This window comes from Montipora foliosa, chromosome 3, assembly GCF_036669935.1.
Source record: "Montipora foliosa isolate CH-2021 chromosome 3, ASM3666993v2, whole genome shotgun sequence".
Classification (NCBI taxonomy): Eukaryota; Metazoa; Cnidaria; class Anthozoa; order Scleractinia; family Acroporidae; genus Montipora; species Montipora foliosa.
In genome coordinates, this window is record NC_090871.1 from 58,189,991 (window position 1) to 58,215,335 (window position 25,345).

The window sequence follows — 25,345 nt, forward strand, 5'->3', positions numbered from 1 at the left end:
TCAGGTAAGAAGGTCTGCATGTTTCTAAACGATGGTCTAGGTGGGGCTGCTTCAAACGAATTGGCATCTGCTGATGCTAAAGATGTTTATAAGGATCTGACTCAACTGGGCTTCCTCTTAAGTGATAGTAAGTGCAAGTGAGAACCATCTCTTGTTCAGACCTGGCTGGGTCACATTTTCAATATGACAGAGAACCGTTTATATATTACGGAAACTAGGAATCTTGGCCAACCCTATGCTGTTACTGCGAAATAGTTAGCTCAGGTAACTGGCCGCATAATTTCCATGTCAAAGGCAATTGGTCCGATGATCTATTTACACACAGGAATTGCATTGACGTCAAGTAGAACAACACATCAGTTTCAAGATTTTATTGTTTACGTACAAGATTGTTAATGGTCTAGCACCAATATACCTAAGTGAATTGTTGTACCGTATGTTCCAAGGAGAGACCTTAGATCTGCCGACAAGTTGCTTTGTTTTTTTCTTTTTTGCCGGTACCAAATCTTATGGGTCCGGAGCGTTTTCGGTTAGCGCTCCATGTATTTAGAACAAATTGCCTATGGACATCAAGTGTAGTCCTAGTATTGCAACTTTTGAGCGGAAACTCAAGACACATCCTTTAAAATTAGCATATTATTAATTTTTTATGTTATTTATATTGTCTTAGCTAGGTGTTAATTAGATATATACAATAGGTTTTAGACTTTTTGAACTGATGTATGTAAAGCGCATTTGGGCAATTTTGGAGAGTGCGCTATATAAATAATAAAGTATTATTATTATTATTATTATTATTATTATTATTATTATTATTATTATTATTACAACCGCGTATCTTTCAATAGCTTAATAATATGTGGTGCCCTTTCACGGTCGATCATTTTGCTACTTCATATAACGTCAAATGCAGCTTCTAGAATCTAGGGTGTGAAGCGATCGATGCTTTCCCACAAGATTGGAAAGGGGAAAACAATTGGGCAGTACCCCCTCCATGTCAAATCATTAGAGTGAGGCGACATTTTCAGAATTGTCAAGCCGGGGGGACACTGATTTTCCCCTTGTGAAGTGGGGCCGTTTTTTGGTCACACATATGTCCTGATGGTATACACCTGGCTAAGGGTGTCACTGATTGGGTTGGTATTCCTGAATTCAGTGCACCTGCCATAGTTCGAGGTCGAACCTATAATTCCTTTTTCCATAGAGATAAGCTCAAGTCCAGAATTGCAGCTGTTTACATTAATTGGCAGTGTTTGCGAAAGGGGAACAGACACAGGGGGTTTTGTTTGTCAGAACAAGGTTTGTATCAAAGTTGTGTTCAGGATTGAAGTGCTTGTTCAGGAAGGGCTTGCAGGTAGCCTGTTACAGAGTGCCTTCAGGTGGTCTATTTTACCCACAGGTGGTCGGTCCATGATGTATGTAAAGAATAAATGCTATACCGAGTAATTGCATTGTGACTAAACTTGATAGACAACAAATGCAAGGAAACGATGTTATGTGCTTGTAATATTTCGATATAAATCTATATCATCTTCGGACTAAGGCGGGATACAAGTAGCAGAATTTAAATACTGCGAGATTGTGCAACAGTATAATCACGTGAAAGTGGAAAACAAAGAAACGAAACTGTCAGGAGAATAGGCGGAGATCTCTACTGGCTTTTAAGCCATTGTTCAGAAATGGTGTTAGACGCTTAATATGGTAAGCTTCTTTATGTAGTAATAGATTCCAGTTATCATCGCGATCTATTATGTTAGTGTTATCACGCACGGTTTGGGCGAAGAATTCTTTGTTGATTACAGTAGTAGATGAAATGTTCTCATTTGTAAAAATATCCGGTAAACAACATTTGATTGTTTATAAATTCATCTGCCCTGGTTGTAATTCTTCGTACATCGGCAAAACGAACAGAACTCTGTTTGTCCGAACACAAGAACATGCACTCACGGACAAAGAAAGCGCTATATATAAACATCTTCGCGATTGTGATAATATCAAACAGATACAAGATTTATACAACTTACCGGATATTTTTACAAATGAGAACATTTCATCTACTACTGTAATCAACAAAGAATTCTTCGCCCAAACCGTGCGTGATAACACTAACATAATAGATCGCGATGATAACTGGAATCTATTACTACATAAAGAAGCTTACCATATTAAGCGTCTAACACCATTTCTGAACAATGGCTTAAAAGCCAGTAGAGATCTCCGCCTATTCTCCTGACAGTTTCGTTTCTTTGTTTTCCACTTTCACGTGATTATACTGTTGCACAATCTCGCAGTATTTAAATTCTGCTACTTGTATCCCGCCTTAGTCCGAAGATGATATAGATTTATATCGAAATATTACAAGCACATAACATCGTTTCCTTGCATTTGTTGTCTATCAAGTTTAGTCACAATGCAATTACTCGGTATAGCATTTATTCTTTATTTACTAAAGCTATCAGCAGGTAATGGATCATGATGTATGTAATGGCTTTTTTTTTTAAGTTGGAGAGTTGGTAGATATCAAATCTGTTCTGGCATTTCTTTGATGCACAGATATACCAAGTAATACAATTTCATTGTTTTCACAGGTTTGAGCATCTTCAGTCATGGACGGTGGATTGAGATTCAAGAGCGAGCCAAGGCTGATGTCCACCAGTCTACTATGTTTGAGAAGTTAAAACGAACTGCTTTATCAGCAAAAGCTATTGGGACAGTTACTAACTATTCTAATTACTTGAATTGTAGGATTGAATTTGCTCATAGCAAAAAGCTAGTTGTATTTCCGGTTTCAATTGTGGATGCTGCTCTGTATTTTAATCATTTGTCAACTTCCCAATTCTCAGCATCCACCATTGAGTCTATCTATTGTGCGCCAAAATGGGTACATGATATTGCTGGGATTTCGAATCCTATGTCTAGTCCATTTGTAACGAGCATTGTTGACGGAGTCAAGAGGCAAAAAGCGAAGCCTGAGTGTAGTTAAGAAATCACCTATCACTAAAGAAGCTCTAATCGCATGTTGTATAAAGTATGAGCATTGTCATGAATTTCCCAGTCCGTAGAGATATTTCCATGGCACTTTTGTTATTTGCTTGTTTTTTAAGATTTAGTGAAGTGTCAGCCCTAACTGTGCAAGATATTAGTATTAAGGTATCTCACCTAACAGTTAAAGTTCTTAAGAGCAAAACAGATCAGTACAGGAACGGTGACGAAGTGCAGGAAGTGGTCATCAGTAGATCACATATTTTAAGTGACATGTCCGGTCATGAATCTTGAGAAATACCTCACTTTAGCAGGTATTGACGCTAGATATAAGAAATCAGATTATTTTTTTAAGCTATTAGTTTCAAACTTATACAGAAGGTGAACCCACTCAGCTATACCAGGGCAAGAGAGTCCATTGTTGGGTTGCTCAAGGAATTTATGCCTGATACCGCTAATCTTAGTTTACACTCATTTCGAGCAGGTGGTGATACCACTGCAGCTAATGTGTTAAAAGGGGTTTGATCGGTGTTGGAAACGCCATGGGAGGTGGCGGTCAGATTCAGCTGAAGATGGCTATGTCAAATATTGCATTGAGTCCCGTTTACTTGTTTCAAAATCTTTGGGAATTTGAATTTCAGTGTGCATTTAGTCCCTTTCTTTGTTATCTAAGTATTAACCCAGTGCAGCAATCAGTTCCCTATTTGCAAATCAATAGTTATCTGATTGTGTGTTGGTTCAAATGGGGAATTAGAAAAAACTTCTAATTTGCTGCGTTTCGCAAAATAGCAGCAAATTGTTGTTTTCACGGTTGACTTCCATTTTGACAGTTGCCATGGTATTGCAGATCAGAAATAAGGGAGGGACTGGATAAAGTAAAATCACTCTACACTGGCCGTGCTGCTGTATTTGCTCAAGTTTTATTTATTATCTATCACTTATATGAGTGTTACTGTGTAGTAAAAGTTTTCAACCTCTCTCCCTCGAGGTTGTTTGTAATGCCTGACGCTGCATTTGGGAGGAATCAGGTTGCCTCCCAAAGGGGGGTTTTTTCTGGCGGGCAGCAGGCAGTAAGCTATAATTTGGCAAGCAATGTGAACTGATTACTGTTTTTCAATAAAAACGGGGCTGTTGTTCCACACAGGCTGGGCTGAGCATTAACCCAGTACAGTAATCACTTCCCTATTTACAAAGGAATAGTTATCTGATTGTGTGTTGGGGCAAACGAGGAATTAGAGAAACATCAATTTTTGTCCTCGATTAACCACCCGCAAACTTTAAATTGACGACAGGTGAAGTCAATGTTATTATCATTTATTTCACCGTATGAACTTTCGTTTTTGGTGATTTTTTTTTAATTTAGCGAAAATATCGAATCAAGCAAGCGAGAGACACAAAAATAACAATTGTTTAAGACGGACAAGGGAAGGGGGACTCACAAATATAACGAAAATAACAAGTATAGCGAAAATATCAAATCAAGCAACCGAGAGACACAAAAATAACAATTCTTCAGGGTAGACAAAAATAACAATTCTTCAAGGTAGACAAATATAGCGAAAATATCAAATCAAGAAAGCGAGAGACACAAAAGTAACAATTGTTTAAGACGGACAAGGGAAGGGGGCCCTACAAATATAACGAAAATAACAAATGTAGCGAAAATAACAAATAAAGCAACCGAGAAACAAAAATAACAATTGTTTCAGACGGACAAGGCAAGGGGCCCCACAAATATAACGAAAATAACAAGCATAGCGAAAATATCAAATCAAGCAACCGAGAGACACAAATATAACAATTGCTTAAGACGGACAACGGGAGGGGACCCTACAAATATAACGAAAATAACAAGTATAGCGAAAATATCAAAACAAGCAACAGAGAGACACAAAAATAACAATTATTCAAGGTAGGCAAGGGAAGGGGCCCCTCAAATATAACGAAAATAACAAATATAGCAAAAATAACAAATGAAGCAAGCGAGAGACACAAAAATGACAATTCTTCAAAGGAAGGTAGCAAAGGAAGCGGACCCCACAAATATAACAAAAATAATAAAAATAACAAATATAGCGAAAATATGGAATCAAGCAAGGGAGACACAAAAATAACAACTTTTTAAGACGGACAAGGGAAGGCGGCCCACAAATATAACAAAAATAACGAAAATAACAAATATAGCGAAAACATCAAATCAAGAAAACGAGAGACACAAAAGTAACAAATATTGTTTAAGACGGACAAGGGAAGGGGGGCCCACAAATAAAACGAAAATAACAAATATAGCGAAAAAAAAATAAAGCAAGGGATAGCAACAAGAATAACAATTCTTCAAGACAGACAAGGGAATGGGGCCCCACAAATATAACAAAAATAACGAAAATAACAAATATAGCGAAAATATCAAGTCAAGAAAGCGAAAGACACAAAAGTAACAATTCTTTAAGGTAGACAAGGGAATGGGGCCCCACAAATATAACGAAAATAACAAATATAGCAAAAATATCAAATCAAGCAAGCGAGAGACACAAAAATAAGAATTGTTTAAGACGCACAAGGGAAGGGGCCCCATAAATATAACGAAAATAACAAAAATAACAAATATAGCAAAAATATCAAATCAAGCAACCGAGAGACACAAAAATAACAGTTCTTGAAGGTAGACAACGGAATGGGGCCCCTCAGATATAACGAAAATATCAAATAAGCAAAAATAACAAATGAAGCAAGGGATAGCAGCAAGAATAACAATTCTTCAAGATAGAGAAGGGAAGGGGGCCCCATAAATATAACGAAAATAACGAAACTAACAAATAAAGCATAAATAACAAATGATTGGCAGAAACTAGCGACAGCAGCAAGAACATACAAGAACAACAATTCTTTAAGGCAGACAAAGGAAGGGGGCACCACAAATATAACAAAAATAACGAAAATAACAAATATAGCGAAAATATCAAATCAAGAAAGCTAGAGACACAAAAGTAACAATTCTTTAAGGTAGACAAGGGAATGGGTTCTTCGCGATATCGAGATTGTTTTCAAGAGCAATTCGCTAGGGTCTGGTGTTTAACTTGGATGATGGCATGCAGTTGCGAAAAAAGGGGAAAATAATGTTTCGAATGTATGCGGGAAAAAGATAAGGGCATGGCAAAACACTGAGTAACGTTGCTAAGTGCAAAGCTCGCATTAGTGTCCACAGAAAAGTAAAACGACACTACTTTGCAAACGCTATCAAGCCATGGACTTTGTAAGCGTTGGAATGAAAGCAGCGTCCGCAGGTGACGAATTTCGTATGTTGCTAAAATGAATCGTTTGAAATTTTCGAAATAAAGTAGCGATAACATCGGCGCATGAAGAAGGAACCAAAAAACAAAAAACAAGGAGAAAAGAAACAGTAAAAAACCTTTAGTTCACCTTTAGTTCTCGTCAAACCTTTTAACCTGAATAAGAATCCTTCTTTAAAATTATTTTCGGAAAGAATGATTACAATGAAGACAGATTTTGACAATAGCGGAAGCGCGTTTTGTATGCATGCTCTGCTCTCTTTCAGTGAGTTGTTATCTTTGCCAGTGTCGCTTCCTTTATTTGTTATTTTCGTTATATTCACTATAATTTTTATTTTCGGTATTTTTGTGACATTTGTGAAGCCCCTTTCCCTGCTGTCTTTCAATTATTTGTCATCATGATTTATGCGGGAAAGAGAGAAGGGCATGGCAAAACACTGATAATGATTGCTTCGGTCATCTGCGCACGAAGAACATCGGAAAAGCTTGCGTAGACGAAGAAAACGGTGTTGAGTTATCTGATACTTAAATTCGAGTAGCATCCTTGTTTTATTGTCATTTTCCTAACCTAACATATTTTTGTATTATAAAGTACTCATGTGGACATGCAAAAGGGGAGACATTAACATTATGGCTGTCCTATTTTATCTTAAGATTCATTCGCAATCATTCTCCGATTCTATGACTCGTCCAATTCTACCTTAACATACTTTAGAAAAAATTCTCCGATTTTACGTATTTTAGAAATCATCTCTTGGAAATGACGAGCAATAAACAATTATTACTGCGGTGTTTTTCGTTATGTTCGTTCGGTATTTAGTGTGGTGCTCGGTATTTTAGTTAGATTGTTAAGTCCCTTTCCCTGTTCTCTTTAAGTGATTTGTTATATTTGCCAGTATTGCTCCCTTGATTCGTTATTTTCGTTATTTTTGCTATAATTGTTATTTTCGGTATGTTTTTTTACACAGTTGTTATATTTGTTATTCTTACGATTGCGTGCATTTCTGGACATAAGTGCTAGGCAACCGCAAAAGTGCACTAGATCATCTTGTGTCAAGGTTGTCATTTTACAATGAATGAAGAATGTTAATCGTTCGTCGCTTTTAGAGTTATTAAAACAACGTATTTTTTAGCTAAGAAACTTAAGTCTTTCGTTTTTTACTTTTCCCGTAATATTTAACTGAATATTGATATTTTATCTGTCGAGTTGTCGACCCGAGACCTGACTCTTATCTGGAACAATGTTGATCAATCCCTTCACTGAAGAATCATTTCTTTGAATAATGAAGCAAAAATAGACAACAAGCTTTCTTTCAACGAATTCTTGACTAACAAGAATTACTCAAATTTCAAATTGTTTTTTTACCTGAAGACTGTGCAGAGTTGAGTACAAATAAATAAAATTATAAATAGCCAGAAAATTGTAAACACAGACTACCGGTACTCAAGATATTCGATACCGTATATAGTGTAGTTAACCGAACCATGAAATGAGAGCTCATAGAGCTTAGGCCGTAAGTGACTAGCTATCGAATCGCATACACTCATACTTCTTGACTGGCGAGCCGCCGAGCCGCCGAGCCACTCTATCAATCTAACATGACCCGTAAGTGACGAGCCACCGAGCCGCATACACTCATTCTTCTTGATGGGCGAGCCGTCGAACCACTGTATCTGACATGACTCGTTAAGTGATGAGCCATCCAGCAGCAAATATACATCCTCTTCAGTCTTGACTGGGAGCCGCCGAGCCGCTCTATCTAACATGTAACCGTGAGTGGCCCTGTATTCTGTAGTTTAGCCACAAACAAAATATTTGCTATTAGAGGCAAAAAAATCCTTCCTATTTTAATTGCGTGCGTGCAATGAAGAAACACAAAAGCAATTAAATAAAATTCAGTCTGACCGTTCAGGATCGAACCCTTTGTGGAAGAACCCTGACCGTGAATAATGAAGCACAAAAGAGACAACAAGCTTTCTTTCAAATAATTCTTCACTGTCACATTTCCAATTGTTTTTTACCTGAACAGTACGGTGTCCGTGGTCCGCGAGAAAAAAGGATAATTCTTGAATATCTTACGTGAATCAAAACGCCACGAACTGAAATTTTCCCAGAAGATAGCTTTCTCGTTTCTTGCGATAATATTAAATTGGCAAGTTCCAAACTGAAATATTTCTCTTGTAATTCGAAAAAAGCTGAACGTAATCGCGAGCCCTTCGTCCCAGAATTTAGTCCTTCAATGGTCCGCGAATCATGTAAGCAGCCCCCCCAAAAAATACCTGTGAATCCCGATAATTTCTGTAAGAATATGCAAATTTACTAATTCTTTATTATCCTTGATATATCTCAACTACAGTCGTATTGAATGTCGTTGTGAGAATAGAATCTGCTTTTATTTTCAGTTGACCGTCTCCCAACACAAGCTCCATTTCATAATAAGACTGTATAGGTATTCTAGACATACAAAAGAAGGCAACCCGTTCGTAAACATATATAAAGAAGATTTTGAAAACATTCAGTTAAAGCAAAGACCTTTTCCTTTTATCGAAGGTTTTCTTTATCTGCTTTGCGAGATTTAAGTTCTCTGGGTCATAATTAGTATAAGTCGCGGACCAAGGACCCCTATGCGAGAATTGTTGATATTTATCAAGAGTCGATAAACCAAAAGTTTAAAACTCTGCAGCAAATTCGTTCCCAAAGGCAGAAATTAGTTTAACTGTAAATCTCTTCGGCAAAAAAAAAGGGTGGTACCGTTGCGTTTTATCTTTATAGAAGCCAAGTAAACATGACCATGTAAGTTACAGAGCCGAAAAAGTAGACTTTCTAGAAAGACAAATGAACACGTCCTGCCAACAAACTTGAATTCCGCACAATCACCGATAGCAGGAAAGCCGACATTTCGTCCTGTGAAAGAAGAATAATCAAGAAATCATCGGACACATTTGTTTTTGGTGGTATGTTACTTAACGAGGAAATATAACATCATGTTCGGAAAAGTCGCGGACCAGAGTTGAGTACAGATGAAATGTAAATTGCCAGACAACTGAGATGCGACTTCAGTAAACTCTGTGATGCATTCAAGGCGTTCGATTCCTTTTAAACCCATACAGAATTTGCTATTTGGTTTCAGTGTTGTACATAACCCAACAGTTTGCCAAATAACATTAGAAACAAAGCTCACTTTGTGATATCCGACGGCGAAAGATGCAATTGTTGTCGAAGACCATTACTCGTCGCTTTGAAGATTCCAGATATCTATTTTTCACCGCCTGTCTTGTTTATCCAATTGCCTTTCCATTATTGAGCTCCATAAGTGTATATTTTGTTTAAAGATGCACTAAAACGCCATTCGCGTTACAATGACTTTCGACGCCATTGCAGGTTAATTAAATATTCTACTGTGTCTACCGGATAAAATCTACGCATTTCTAACACCCCTTTGAAAACGACAAAACATACGCCCAGAAGACTCTACACAGGAAAGACTATTACCGACATGGAAAAAAAATAATAAGAAAACGACTTAATTCCAGCCATTTTCTTACTGGGATTGCCGTACTGGCAACCCAGTAAAAATTTAGGTAGCCCTTGGGGTGGCGCATAGGGTGGCCCATGGGGTAGGCCATGGGCCAACCCTTAGGCTAGCCCTTGGGCTAGCCCATGGGCCCTGGCCCGGGTTTTGTTTACACCCAGACTTCTGTCACATGAACGGTTCATAGCTTTGGGCATTTTTTCCACAAAGTGTTATTACGGTATGTACGCGCCTATTTGCTAGTAGATTTTTGCTTTAGAATGTTTTACGTACCTGTAGGTAGGCTTGGTGGTACGAGGTTTCAAATCAAGGCTGGTTTGCCTAATATTCGTGCTTTGAATACGATATGTTTATGTCATGGCCCCCTTTGTGGCTTCAAACAAACACAATACGCAATCGAACCAGCCAGTCATATTTCCATTAGGTTTGCGTCCTTGCCCAGACTTTTCTAATGACTTGTCACTGCTCCAGAAATGGGCGTTGACAAAAGATTAATTAAAGAATGCAAATGAGCTGTAAACAGTACAAAACCTCCAGCTTCGTTGGCTTGATTGCAGTCACGGAGAGCAACCCGGACTATCACGGGAGCGCTTGACGTCCGTGTATTAGCAAAGATATCTTCTTTCTGGTTAATAGCACCAGCACTGAATTGAATCATGTCGGAGATGGAGCAGACGTTCTTGGACGCGGGCGTCGGTGGCCGAAGGTCGTCGTCTCCTTCAGTCAAACGAACAGTTACCTACAAGGCTTCTGATCTAGGGTTTTCAAGCAAAGGCAACGATATCACCATGCAGCACATCTCTGAGGCTAAGGGCTACCTCAACGAATTTGAACAGATGTATCGAAAGCACCGAGAGGAGACGGATAGGCTGAAGAGGCACCATGCTAGCGAGGTACAGTAGGTGGTGGTCTATGCGGTCTATGCCGGTAGATGAGCGTTTGTTGTAACGGTTACTTGAAGTGTGTATTCAAGAGCGGGCGTTTGAATCCCTTTGCGTTCTCCGCAGAATAGCTTACGGCGTGTGGTTTTACTTTACTATTTTGATAGATTTCTGACACGTTCAATGTAAACAAATCAATATTTCAATGCTTATGCTAATGATTTCGCGCGACACACCCAGAAAAGATATATTCTTATTCGCTGTGGGAGAAAGGATAAAAATTGCACTGAAAAGTCGCTGTAAATTGGCTAGATTTCAGTGACTAAAAATCAAAAAAAAAAAAAATTCTTTGACAACACAGTCAATTTGACAGTCGAAACGAAGTTCTAATATTGATCAGAGATGTGGATTCCGGGCGACTATGAAAAAGAAAAATGCAAACAAAGTCTCATCGCTTTCAAGTGTTCAATAATTTTTTTCTCCAATATTCTTTGGCGTTTTTGACGTGATCTATCTTTTGTTTGCTAAACGATTAATTGGCCTTTTTAGGCCGGCGTATCATTTGGTTTGTCCATTCTTGAACCTCGGCGAGGTTTTTCAAGTCCATCAAAATGTGACTTTTAAATACCTACTTGTTTTGAAAGCCTTTTATTTGCAGTAGTTTTTATCGAAAAATAAGTAACTCTGCTATTAAAATGCTGCTCAAATACGGTTCTGCAAGAAACTGTTTCAAGAAGGCTTTTCAGTTTATAATCTTTACCTCGGAATCACTACAGTATGTTGCCTACTATCCGACCGGTACCAGTATCCGACCACTTAAAAAATAATTTCAATTTTTGCAACGCCCTAATTAGTTTACGGAAAACGAGGTATACCGAAAGGAAACCGAACATTTGAGCTTTGAGATGCAAGTTAAGGATCATTTGCAAAGGGCGCCGTTCTGCTCAGGTGAGTGAAATTTTCTTGACTAATATTTACGCTTTTCACTGCGCAGTAAAACGACTGCTGTTGAAGAAAGAGTTTTTAAATCATGATATATTTGAGGGAACCTTTCCATATTTGCAGTGTGTATTCTCAAAGAAACAAGTAGTTAGAACAATTTTCAGTTATTCCTGTAATGAACTGTTCCTAGGATAACGGAGGCCAGAATTATCAACAATTTTTTCACTAGCGTGGCCAGAACACGACCAGTGTTTTGTTTACTGTGCAAAAATCATTGTATAAGCTGCAGTGGTGATTAATTTCATATCGTTAACTTTAAGTGATCTGTGTGTTGTGTAATACTATTCTGAAGCAACTCAAATGAAACTTTCTTCATTGATTTATCGAACGGAATTATTTTCCGTGTGTAGCTTTCACAACGCATTTTGCATAACTACTGGAAGCAGACGTTAGAACGGAATTCCGTCAGTTTTTGACGATGCTCAGTTTGGAAGTCGGTTTATATCTTCCAAATTCTAATGCCAAAGTACTTTGCAAGAGCAAAGGGATACAAAAATATCTCTTCCAAGCCGAAAGTTACGTTTAATTCTTCTGTTATTCCTGTGGTCGGATACTGGGCTCGCTGGTCGGATACTGGGCAGCAATGGACATATTTTACCGGCGGAAACGAAGGTAAAAACGCAAGGCTTGTTTTCTCATATTACAGACTAAATTTATTGTTTCAGGGCTAAATTACATCAAATTTAAACTGAAGTGGTCGGATACTGGGTAACATACTTTTTTATACCTCCCAACTCAAATACATTTTCCGATTGGAGGAGAACGTGTCACGTGTTATGGGACAAAACTCACTAACTCCCTAAGGAAACAATGACTTGAACTTTCGACTCGCACGTGATCAGGTCGTGCACCTTTGAAACAGCGGCAAATTTGTATGCCAGCCAAGTCAAGCAAATAATGTTTACGCAGTCATGGCAGCCAAACGGTTTCAAACAAGAACTGAAGAAGAACTTGAACAGCTTGTTTTCTTTCTTTTCTTGAGTGGGGTCTAGAAGGTCCAGTTGGGGGTCCAGTTTGGGGGTCCACGTTTTGTACTGTCCCTGCTCCATTCCATGCACGAACCGTCGTTAAATGACCTCAAGCATAATTGAACATCTCCCTTCCCCTCGGCAGCATTTTTACCATTTAGGTCAACTAGTATTAACTCTATTCTGATTTGCCATTGTAAACAGTGCGTGTAGAGCCGAAGAACTCGTGGCGTACTAAAAGTAGAAAGATACGCCAAATAATTGAATCATGGCTTTTATGGGAAAGGCAAGCTCCAACTCATGGGATCCTGGGAGGAGTCAAAACAACGTTACGTTGCGCACTTTGTTTGATTTAGTCATAACATGCCATGACATTTTAATTAGTGTCAGTTTTTCTGTATAGGTTCATAATTAACATTCCTTGACATTCTGCTTACTAATTTTGATATAGAGATGCCTGGCAGTAAGGGAAACTGTCAACATTAAAAATGTTTTTCTTTATTGGGGGGAGGGGGTGCTTTGTTAATTGAATCAGTAAATCAATTTTAAGAGTCCTTGCCCGTCTGACCATCCCTTTGCGAAGTCATGACAGAGCTACCAGAATCTCACCAATTCACCAACGCTGACCATTTACTCTTTTCTTCAAAGGTGCAACAGCTAAAACAGGAAATTGAGAACTTAAAGCGTCAGAAAAGGCAGACAGAGGATCAGCTCCAGGAGAGCAGGGGCGAAAGAAACCGGCTGAATGAAGAGCTTGTTTCCCTCAGAAAACGGCTCCTTATGCGCGAACGTGAATTGGAAGTGATGCAACTCGACATTATGAACAAAACCAACATCATAGTTTCGCTGAAGACTGACAAGGCAGCGTTACAGCGGGAATTAGACACTCGTGATTCTGAAGAGATTGTGAGCCAATCGGCGTCCACTATTCAGGAGTCTGCGCCAATGGAGGATGAATTCTTCAGCTTCCAAATAACTGAGTTGGAAGCCAAGCTGAAGAATTCAGGCGACGAATGGGAAAATGTGCAAGAAGAGAATCTCAAATTGCAAAGTAATGTGACCGATTTGCAGAGCGAGCTCGATAAAGCAAAGCGCGATCTAGACGCAACCAAAAAGGAATGTGACCTGAAAGTGAAGAAGTTCGAGTTGCAATTTCAAAATTCCCAAAAGGAGCGAGACGATCTTAAAAGGCAGCTAGAGAAGCTTCGAGATGATCTGAAAAATAGCAAAGGCGAGCTGCTAAGTATGCAAGCAGAAGCTGGGAACAATAAGCGTGTCGCTGACAAGTTCCGAGATGACGCAGAAGATAAAAACAGGCAGATCCACGACTACGAGAAGGCGAATGGCACACTGAATGATCGAATTGAGGAGCTCCAGCAGGAACTATTGCAAAGCGAATTGCACTCTGACGTGGAAGCGAAGCATGTTAAAGAACTCGAGAATGAGGTCCGATCGTCAAACAGAAAAATTGCTGAATATGAGGCGCAGATTGACACTCTTAAAGGTACCAATGAAGATTTTCAACGTGAGCTAACCATCGTAAACAGCAGGGTAGCGACCCTTGAAAGCCAGAATGGCAAGTTCACAAGCAGGGTGAGGGAACTAGAGAATGAACTGGTACGTTGTCGCGCACACATACACGAGATGGAGAGTGAATTTGAGAATGTCAACACCAGGTATGTACAGCTTCAGTCCTCACATGATTCAAACGTGAGTGAGGTGGATGGGCTGCGCACCAGAGTAGGAAGCCACCAGAGTAAGGTCAATGAACTAGAATCCCGCAACAGCACCACGTCAAAAGAAAGAGACGACCTCAAATTGCGAATAGTGCCATTGGAGAAGAAGGTCGCGGAATTCCGACTGGCTCTGGAAAAAAGTGAAAATTCTCGCGATGACCTGGAGAGGAGAATTGATACATTAAAGGCGAGCAACTCGAATCTTGAAGCAAAGCTTAATGCTGCCAATAACGCAAAGGCTCAGCTGAAGGCAGATTTGGAAGCTGAAAAGTATAAGGCTGCCCAACTCAGAAAAGAGATCACTTTACTCAAGACTCAGTTGGCAGAAGCGCAACGCAGTCTCGAGAAAACCAAGAATGATAATGTCAGGAAAAAGAAGGTTATCGATGAATTGAAAGACACAATTCGCCGCCTTGAAGGTAACATTCACGATAAAGAACAAGACGTGCAACAACTCAACATTCAGAGTAACATGCTTGAAGACGAAAAGAACGATCTCCATGATGAGCTGATGGATGGCAACAAGAAACTAGCAGAGCTGGAAGAAGATCTAAAGCAAGCTCTCGAAGATAAGAATCGTGCTGAAAACGACCTAAATGACGCGCTTAAGAATAACTCGGAGCTGGAAACTGACCTGCAGGCCATGGATAAGAAGAAGCGAGAATATGAAGAACAAGTTTTGAACCTGAAAAAGAAACTTGAGGTTGCGGAGACGAAACTTAATGATGCTTTGACCAAGAAAGCTGTTCTCGAAGAGGAAGCCAAGAAGCATGCTGACAAGGTAAACAACCTCAAAGACGACCTAGACATCCTCAAAGGCCGGCTCTCTGAAGCACAGCGTCAAGCTGATGCTTTTCGCAAAGAAGTTAATATCAAGGATGCCACAATCGCCTCACTGAGATCTCAAATCGGTGATCTTGAGCAAGACAATAATGATATAGCAGCAGAGCTTTCCAAAACGAAGACGCAGCTTGCAGCTATTCAAGAAGAAAAACGCAAGCTCCAGTTAGAGCTCAGTACGAAGAATGAAGAAATCAATCGACTAAATGGAGAAATCGATATCACCATAAAACGAAATGAGGAGCTACAAAGTGAATGCATTGTTGTTGCCGATAAAGTCCAAACTATAGAGAACAGCTACCAAGATTTTATGGCTCTGTCTGGGGACAAAGATAGTCTTTTGGAAGGAGAGCGGGAAAAGAATGCTCAACTAGAAAAAGAAATAAAAAATCTAAACGTCAAGATAAAAATGCTAGAGGAAAGAGATCGAACCAAAGAAGTGGATCAACTAAAGGCACAACTTGATCAGGCAAACGAAAAGATTGCTGACCTACTTTTGCGCATCAGCCAACTGGAAGGTGACAAATCTGATCTCGAACGCGATATTGTAGCTGCCCAAAGTGATCTTGCACAGAAAGAAAACGACTTGGAAGGCGCGCAGAAGGATAAGGAGAAAGCAGAAGATGATCTATACAACATTCAAGGGAAAATTGATAATTTAGAGAGTCAATTAGCAGCTGCACGTAACCAGATCACTCAACTAAGGGAAAGCTGCAGGGACGAAAAGAACAAGAATGTCCAAGCAAAGGCAGAAAATAATAATCTTGCGGCCAAAATAAGCCAGCTGGAGAAGGCAAACGACGGTCTAACGAGCCTGATTACAAAGAAAGACAAGGTTTTCGCTGACTTAAACGAAAAGATAAAGAAGTTGCTGAACGAATTGGCCGACGCGAAGCGTGATACCCTTGCTGCCAAAATGGAAGCTGAAGATCTGCGACAGGATAAGAAGGACTTGGAACGCAAACTCGACGATCAAGTCAAACGCCTTCAGCGATTCGAAACCGAGATTAAAGATCTCAAGGAACAAAGGAATACTCTGGAGACTGAACTCAGCAACAAGACACACAAGTTGGCACTTAAGGAGTCCCAGATAGACAGTCTCAAAAAGGAAAGAAATAACCTAAGAAAGGAAGTCGAGAACCTAAACGTCAAACTAAAGCAACTAAAGGAAGAAAACTTAGCCCTTCAATCAAGCTGTCATGAACTAGAGAAGAAAGATGAGTCGAACTTCAAAGAGATCGAAGGCAAAGATGCCGCCCTCGAGCGCCTAAAATCCGCTAAGGCTGCTGTTGAAGAGGAACTCCTAAGCTTGAAAAAAGAAATGATGACAACTCGAAATGCCCTTGAGGCCGCCAACAACAAGATCAAATCATTAGAAAACAGTCTAAAGCAAACCAATATCAGTATGAGTAAGCTCGAACTCACTATCCAGACCTTAAATAAGGAGCGACAGGAGCGAGATAGCGCCAGTTCCAGCCATGATACGCAGTATATTGAGATTGAAACACTCTACAAGGCTAGTCAGGATCGCAAAAACAGATACAAGCTAGAGGTACAAACCCTAAAAGCTCGTATTGAAAAGATGGACGCAGACTACAAAAAACTGCAACAGGAAAATGTTGATCTCCGAGCAAAAATAAATGCCTTGAACAAGAAGAATCGAGATCTACAATCTGCAAATGATCGCACAAACGAAGGAAAACAAGCGGCAAAAGGCGACCTGGAAGCTGCTAACATCCAATTAGCTGACCTTGAGATCAAATGCGACAACGAAACTAAAGAGAAGGATTCCTTTAAGAAGCAATTGGATGATGCTCTGGATAAGTTGGAAAAAACACGGAAACAAAATCTAGAACTCGAACAAGTTATCATGGAAAACACGATGCAGCTTGAGGAAGCTGAAAAGGAAGTGGCAGAGAAAGAAAACGAGATTAGAAATTTGATAGATGGTAAAGAGTTCTTAGAGGGTCAACTAGATGTTGCTAAGAGTGGTTTGCAAAAAGCACAAAAAGAAGTTGACGACCTCAAAGCCCAAGATGCACTCAAACAACATGAGATCCTGGATCTTAACAAGAATATAAACGACTTAGAGGCTCGCATCGTGAAGTTAACAGGAGAAAGGGATAGATCACTAGAAGAACAAACCTTGAGTATCGAAAAGATTGCCAACCTGGAAAAACTGATTGGAGATCTGACTAACGAGAAAAATGCATTCTTGGAAAAAATCGAAGAACTCAAGAGAGGAATCAGTCAGCTTCGAGAAGAAGGGATGAGTGTTCATAAGCAGATTACAGAACTTCAAAGCGCGATTAACTTCTCAACCAAAGAAATCGATAACCGAGAAGCAACCATTGCTGATTTGAGAAACAAAGAAGAAGTTCGAGACCAAGAAATAGAAAACCTTAGAAAGAACTTGCTACGCTTGCAAAGTGACTACGAAACCGCCCTCCAGAAAATCAAAGAGTTGGAAAAGGCCTACCAATCATCCAACGATAAAGCAACACTGATCGAGAGCAAGGATTCAAGTAACCGCGACAGGATAAAACGCCTTGACGACGAAAATGGTGCCCTAAGAAGGAAAGTAACAACACTTGAAATCTCCATGAAAACTAGCGAAGAAAAAATCGAAGACCTGGAGAAACAAGTCATGCAAGCTAACGAGGAGATAACCAGACTGCAATTCGCGCCTTCTTTTGAAACGCCATTTCAAATTGAAGGACAAAGCTTTGTTGAATCAGCAGGAGGTAGCATTGAAGCAGAATTTCTTAAAAAGGATTTGGAAGATCAGAAGAACAAGAATGCCCAGCTTGAGAAGCAGCTAAGGCAAGCTAATGATGCCATAAAACATCCACAGTTCCAAGTCGATCAACAGAGCAAAAAGTTAAAGGAAAATGACGATACCATTTTCGACCTGCAGAAAAAGATCCAAGAGCTTAACATCCGTCTTCAAAAGACAGGGGATCAGACAGATAACCCAGGAATTGTTGCCTCTCTACGCGGTCAAAAAGACACTTTGGAACGTGACAACCAGATGTTGAAGAAAGACCTAGAAATAACTACAAAAAATCTGGCCCAGACAAAGACGACTCGCGAAAATGCCGTAAACCAGCTATACGAAATCAAGAAGTTGTTGAATGAGAGCGAACTTAAGCTGAACATGGCCACCACACAAAACGAGAATCTTCACCAAGAGTTGCTACGTTCACAACAGAAAAACAATGACTTGGAAAACGAAAGGGACCGAGCATTGAAAGACCAGGCTGAACTTCGTGGCGAATTGTCAGAAAAAACCAATCGTTTGCAAAAAGTACAAAGCGACCTTGAATCCTTAAAATCACAAGTGCGTGATCTGGAAAGTCGTATCCTAGATCTGGAGCGGGAACTGGACGACAGTCAAAGCAAGATCAAATGGCACGGGAACAACGAGAACCAACTGAAAGACGAAATCGCCTCACTTAAGAGGAAGCTGGATGATGTGAGAGAGGCACATGACAAGCTCATCGACACGATAGACCATCTAAATATGCAATTACAAGACAAAGACGTAAGCATTGCTCTCCTTGAACACGACGTGAAATCGCTACGAGACCAATTCGAGAACCAACAGAGAAGTTTAGCTACTGCTAACGCTAACGCAGCCGAACTAAAAAGGAAGTATTGCAACGCCTTAACCGAAACTGAGCGATTACAAAATGAAGTCAACACGAAGGTACTAAAGATACACAGCGTGGAAAATCGCTTCAAGTCCTTAGACGCTGACAAAAACAAGTTAAGGGTGGAAATCAGTCTCCTTAAAAAAACCATCTCCGAACAAAAGGTCCAAATTGACATAAGCAAACGCCGTTCCGAGATAGGTGCACCGGCTGTCGTCCAAACCCTTCAGTCATCTCCAGATATGCTCCAATTCAGAGATGACTCAGTTACCTCCAAGAAGTTTAATGACCTAGAATCATCGTACAAGAAGATTATCCGAGAAAAAGAAGATGGAGACAAACAGGCCACAGCACTGCGAAGCAAGCTCGCCAAGTTAGAAAGCAAACTTGCTGACCTTAACAGAGCTAAAAACGCGTTGGAAGGAGATTCTACGTGGAAAACTAAGAGAATTGATCAACTGGTAAAAGAACTCGATGATTTACAATCTAAAGACATGATTGATTCTGACGAGGCTCTCGGATGGAAAAACAGAATCACCCAAATGCAGCAAGACTTGGACGGTGCCAAAACCAAAATCTTTCGATTAGAAGCCATGAATAAAACCTACGAACAAAAGGTCAAGGATTTCAGTGAAGATTTAATCAAGGCAAGAGAGAACGTGTCGCAACTTGAATCAAAAGCAGACGATGATCAGCAAAAGATAGAAGACCAGCGAAAGGAACTATTAGAGGCTTATAAAAAGGCAGCGGACTTAAAAGCAGCTACCAAGTCATACCATAACACTAAGAGTGAATTGAACGGAGTCATACAAACCTCAAAGAACAAAATGGAAACTTTGGAAAACGACCTCCAGAAGGAAGCCAAGCAGCACGCACATGTAAGAGGCACTCTTGACCAAGTGAAGAAAAAAAACGAAGACCTGAAACTGGAAATAGCCAAATTACAGAAAAAACTACGAGAGCTTCAGCAACAGTACGATTCCCAGGTACGGTTTAATTCAGTCGTCAAACTTCACAGTCAGTTTGCTCTTTATTTAAACAGGGCTCGAAATTAACGAAAAAAATCCAGTCGCAATTTTGCGACAAGATACGAAAATTTAGTCGCGATTTCGTAAATTGTATTTAGCAAAGCAAAATACGAGCCCGCAATGCTTGTGTGTAAAGAAACCGCTGAAAATGGCGAATGATTCCAAGGAATGGAGTTGTACACGTAACACCGCAGCCAAATTACGCAACAATTACGTTATCTTTAGATGAAAAACAAAAATTCAAGGCGAGAAACAAAATAATTTTGTCATTTCTTCATAAAAAATAAATGTTATTTTAGCAAAAGTAGCAGCAAAGTGGCGACTGCTTGTCCTTTTTGTTTCGAAAAAGCGAAGGTGAAAACTTTTACTACTATTTCCATGGCCGAGCTAAATCGAGAACGCCTCGACTCAGCACGCCACCTCCAGATCTCCCTATTCAACATAGCTGTTCTCAGTTCTTCCACACTTTCCAAACCAGTATCGCTTTTCAGATTGTCTAGGTCAAGGTGAAAACAAGTCGTAAATTTGCGACTTCTCCGGGTATTTCAGTCACAAAGGGGAAAAATTCGAGCCCTGTGTTACCTTAAACATGTTAAAAGTTCGGCTTTCCTAAACAAGCGGTTGGCAGTTCACAAATGGCTCTTCGGGATTTTCGAAAACGGGCCCCAGGTCCCCACCCTTGTAAGTGTCGGTAGACCTGAAAACAGTATGGTAACGTCAAAATATTAAAATTTCAAATACTGATTGTACTGAGCCCTAATTCTAACTTGCCTCTCTTTGAGAAACTACCCGATCAACGTAGATGACAGGCAAGACATCAGCTAAAATCAAACAACGTATTTTTTCATTTTTTGGCAAAACCCAAATTTCAGCCGCGCGTTTGCCATATGCCATCGATCCCATGATCTGTCGATTTGTGTGTCTTCACCTATACTAAAAATACCTTATCTCGTTCATTCCAGGTACAAGAATGGTCAGAGCGCAAGTACACAATTGACGGCTTGGAAAAAGTCAACATGGAGTTAGAAGCTCTCATAGACAAATTAAGACGAGAATTAGCTAACTACAAAAACGAATATGACATCCTGATATCCGAAAAGCGTGACATCGCGAATGAGTTAGCTCAGTTGAAGGCAAGAGAACAGGACATAGAAAAGTCTTTACAACAGGTGATGGAAGAAAAACACAGGCTGCAGGTTGAATTAGAAGATGTTAGGAGGGAGCTTAGTGAACCTCTACATGAACCCGACCTTCTGCTTCAGCAAGTGTCGGTTGTCGGTTCGGAATCTGGCGTCGAAAGGTTCCCCGACATGAAAGATGACCTTGAAGCAGCTAAAAACGAGACTGATCGGCTCGCTAATGATATTACATCCTGGCAGTCCAAATACAACACTTTACAGAGCAGCTACGACGACTTGGACGGTGACAAGAAGCTCCTCGAAGATAAACTTGACAGCATGCAGAAGACGATGAACGACTTCGAGCACCACAATCACATTCTGACATCCGACAAGAACAGGCTCACCATCGAACTTGAGGCAGCCAAACGAAAGACCAATGATTTGCTGTCAGAGCTAGATGAAGCCAAACGTGGCAAAGATTCTCTAAAAGTGGAGTACGAGATCTTACAGAAAAGAATCACAAAGATAGAAGCCGAGTATGAAATCCACATCACCACTCGCCACGACAATGGTGATTCGGGTGCGTACGCCAAACTACAAGAAGCCTACAAGCGCAGCCAGGAACGTGAGAACGAGGTACAGGCGGAGCTGTTGACTTGCTACAAGGTGATCGGAGAATTGAAACATCAACTGATTGGAGCTCAAGAAACCATTGAACGGCTAACAATAAACTACAACACTGAGACCATCAGGAGTGCAACTCTTCGCGAAGAAGTAGTCACTTATCAGAGACGACTCTCCGAATTAGAAGAGAAGTACGAGATTAACCGAGGAGCAAACGAAGACATGGCGAATAAGCTGGCGGTCTTGGAACAGCATTTGACTGAAGCAAGCAGACAGAATACATCGATCCAAGAATCAAAGGCGCTTATCCTTGTTGAAGTAAGCAATCAACGAAATAAAATCACCCGCCTTGAGAAAGATTTGGAGGTTGCAGAAAGCGAAAAGACAAACCTTCGACTACAACTGATGGCTTTCCTTAGTAAAGGAGAATCTGAATCGGATGAAATCAGTAAACAAATCTCTGAGCTATCAGAACGCAGCCTGTCTTTCCGACGCGAGAAGGAAGACCTAGAGAGGCAACTCTCGAAGCAGCATGCTGAGTATGCAGAAAGCACCCAAGAGATTAATGCCTTGAAAGCAGAAATCGAAGACCAAAGACGAACAAAGAGCCTTGAAGATCAGCAACGTTCTGGCGAAATACAGTCTCTGAAGATCAGCATGGGTGAATTGCAGCGAGAAAACGAAGCTCTGAAATCAGAGACCTATTCCAGTTCCACCAAAAAGCAAACCGAATCTCTCTTTGACCTCGATGGAGGTGACGAAGATCTCGGTCCATCTGCAGAATCGACCAGATATGATCTCGACGGCGATGACTTTGAAGGTGGAAGCACTACTGTGACTGGCAAAGAAGGAAAGTCCTAAATTTAAAGCATTTAAAGCATAAGACAAAAACCCAACGTTACTTTAGGAAATTTACTTGCATAGAAAGAAAACATGCATTTACAAAACGTTCAAAGTTACTTTGATTGTAGACCATTTGTCATTGGTATTTCTGCAGGATAGCTTCAAACTCGTACAGCCACTAAAGTGTTTAACATGATACAATAACTAAAACGAGGCTGAAACAGTTATCTTCAAGGTTTATTGTGACCGTAGAAGTGGTTACGCCGCATTTGCTTATTAAAAAATCGATAGTGTTTGTTTAACACAAAAATAGCTAAAAACAATAGCAAAATTTTCGAATGCACCGAGACAATAAAATTAGAAGGGATTTTTTTATTCATTTTCGTGTGTCCTTTAAAGATAAGACAAATTATAATAGTGAAAGAAACGACATTGCAAACAGCTAATGTAATTTGTGAACAATATAGTTCGTTCATTTAAAAACTTTTTTTATAAATTAAGCTCTGTTAAACCAGTGGTTACAATGACAATCAAAGGAAAATAGTTTAAAGTTACATTTAAATATGAAGAATTCTGAAAACATTAATCGATGTTAGATAATTTGTTAACTAAATGAGGGAGAATCTTTTGGTTTTTGAATATATCAAAATAGACTTAATTCCTAGCAATTGAAGTTTTTCCGAGCACCAATAAATGTGATTTAATTGAATTCTCTGCTCCTGTTTCCTTAATTAAGGGTTAATAGTTTCTTGTTAAGGAGAAGAGCTGGGACAATTAAAGACATGGTGCCAATAATCCTTAATTCTCAAACAAGGGAGTTGAAAACAAATTAAGGCTTCCTTTATTACATTACAATCGCAATGACCACTAAACCACAGACGACTGTGCGAGGGATTCGCAGGGAAATATATATTAAAGAGTTGCGTGTGTGACCGGAAACGGGTCACGTTTTCGTTGCACACAATGCAATATCCGGTCATTGTAGACTCGGTAACTGGTAACCCAACGCGCTAATTTCTCCTGGTATTGTTAAAAAAAGAATGTGAAATATTTTAAAACACCATTGTAGAAACTTCTTGATTTGAATGGTTTTGATTGGAGTCAACACATTTAACAACAGTTTTAAATGTGAACAACTATTGTGCGATCGCAATTAAATACATGGTTTGGTTACGGAATGTGGACTTAAGACTTTGGAATTGAACTCGACATTGACCAAGATATTGTAACATAAAAAATCCCTGAAATACTGTGAATTTTAAAGGAAATCGGCTTAATTCCTTCAAACAAAGTGTAGACCACCGGTGGCCTCTTGTTTATTTAACAATCAACTAGCAATTCCACATCTTCTACGGGAGAGGATGAGATATGTCGGGCAATATAACTTAATATTTCAGTTCAGAAGCATCTCGCCAGGTCGGAATCCAAAATGCCATAATCTCACTGTTTATGGCATACTTATAGCTGGTCGATCTCTTTGCTATTCGCTATTTTCACAAATCTCATAATACAGTTCATTTTGGGGGGTTTTTTTGCATTTAAAAAAACAATGGATATCTAGTTCACTGAAGCATGATACAGTCCAAAGGAAATATGACTTGTATTGTTTTCACACAAAGAACCCCCAAAACATATTGCATTATGGGAATAGGAATGGAAATGGGAAAGTAGCGAATACGGACCATGGTCCGAAGTTTCTCGCAGCAAATTGAAATTGTTGAAAACGTTTACAAAGAAAAGCAATAATCACCCATAACCTGGCAGACGACAAATGTGTAAGGAAAACATAAACACCGAAAAACTGGATTCAGACTATGACTGTACAGTGATTATCCAGAAAAAGACCTCCAACAAAACAATGACTTTAAAGCAAACGGTCTTGAAAAAAAAAACCGTACCCTTGGTCTTGAGGAGGGCCTTTACCCTCGGGCCATACTCAAGTTCAATGGGCATGGTATTTTGTCTCCACTTCACAACGAATGAAAACACGCTAATAGGCAAATAAGTCTATTTTGGGAGGGCCTGGCAAGAATCAATAAAAACCCAAACACCGTGACCATAGAGCGACAAAGTATTGGGCGCACGAGAAAAGGAACGCAAAAACTTAAAACCTGTGATTCGTTGCTTGATGATGTCATCAACATAAGCGTTTTTCGCCTCAGCAGACCTACAGAGGCCATGACGCTGAAAAATACGGTCGTTAATGCCATTATTAGCCGTCGAGGTAGCCCCACCCGAATGGAGGGACTGAAGACCGAACTTAGATGGGTCAACCCCAACGTTTTTCAGGAATCCATCCCGAAGACAGCTGTAGCTGATAGGCTTATCTGGGGAGATTAACTTACATAGCTCTTTCCTTTGGAAATGGGCTTGAAAATGAGGTCCTGTGAATTGGGGGGAATGTGGAATTTATCTAAGTACCTCCTGAGTAGACTAACAGAACATGCGGGGCTAGACAGCTCAGAAATAACTAGTTCGTTTCCCTCTGCGGAGCTTGTCGTTCTTACCTTTATGTACTTGAATTACCATGAAGCGGTCATGGAAAGAAATTTCACTTCTTCTGACTCTAGAAATAGCATCAAATCTGATAAATGAAGCCAGTGAAACAAAGAAACGTACTGGTAACATTACGCAAATAAACAGGGTTATCCAGATTGGCATGGCTAACAATTTCATGGATCAAATCTGAGGAAATAGGCTCTTTATTGTTGACAGTATCAGTGCCAAGACTTGTCTTGGATGCCGACCTAACAGTCCCGACTACAGAGTTGTAGGTAGGGGAGGGAACCCCGACCATATCATGGACCCATTTAATGTCGTAAAAGGCGGAATCAATCACGCTGG

General features: G+C 39.9%; 1 protein-coding gene across 1 annotated transcript; it reads left to right on the top strand.

Annotated features, from left to right (window-relative positions):
- Positions 1-10,391: 10,391 nt before the first annotated feature.
- On the top strand, positions 10,392-23,412 carry LOC137997786 (uncharacterized). Its single transcript, XM_068844031.1, has 3 exons — positions 10,392-10,698; positions 13,305-19,871; positions 20,876-23,412. The coding sequence occupies exons 1-3, from the start codon at positions 10,462-10,464 to the stop codon at positions 22,517-22,519; spliced, it is 8,448 nt and encodes a 2,815-aa protein (XP_068700132.1). The 5' UTR covers positions 10,392-10,461; the 3' UTR covers positions 22,520-23,412.
- Positions 23,413-25,345: the final 1,933 nt, after the last annotated feature.

Coding starts and splice junctions, on each gene's coding strand:
- LOC137997786 (XM_068844031.1), top strand. CDS start 10,462: ATGTCGGAGATGGAGCAGACGTTCTTGGACGCGGGCGTCGGTGGCCGA. Junction 10,699..13,304: donor AGAGGCACCATGCTAGCGAG/GTACAGTAGGTG, acceptor TTTTCTTCAAAG/GTGCAACAGCTAAAACAGGA. Junction 19,872..20,875: donor AGCAACAGTACGATTCCCAG/GTACGGTTTAAT, acceptor CGTTCATTCCAG/GTACAAGAATGGTCAGAGCG.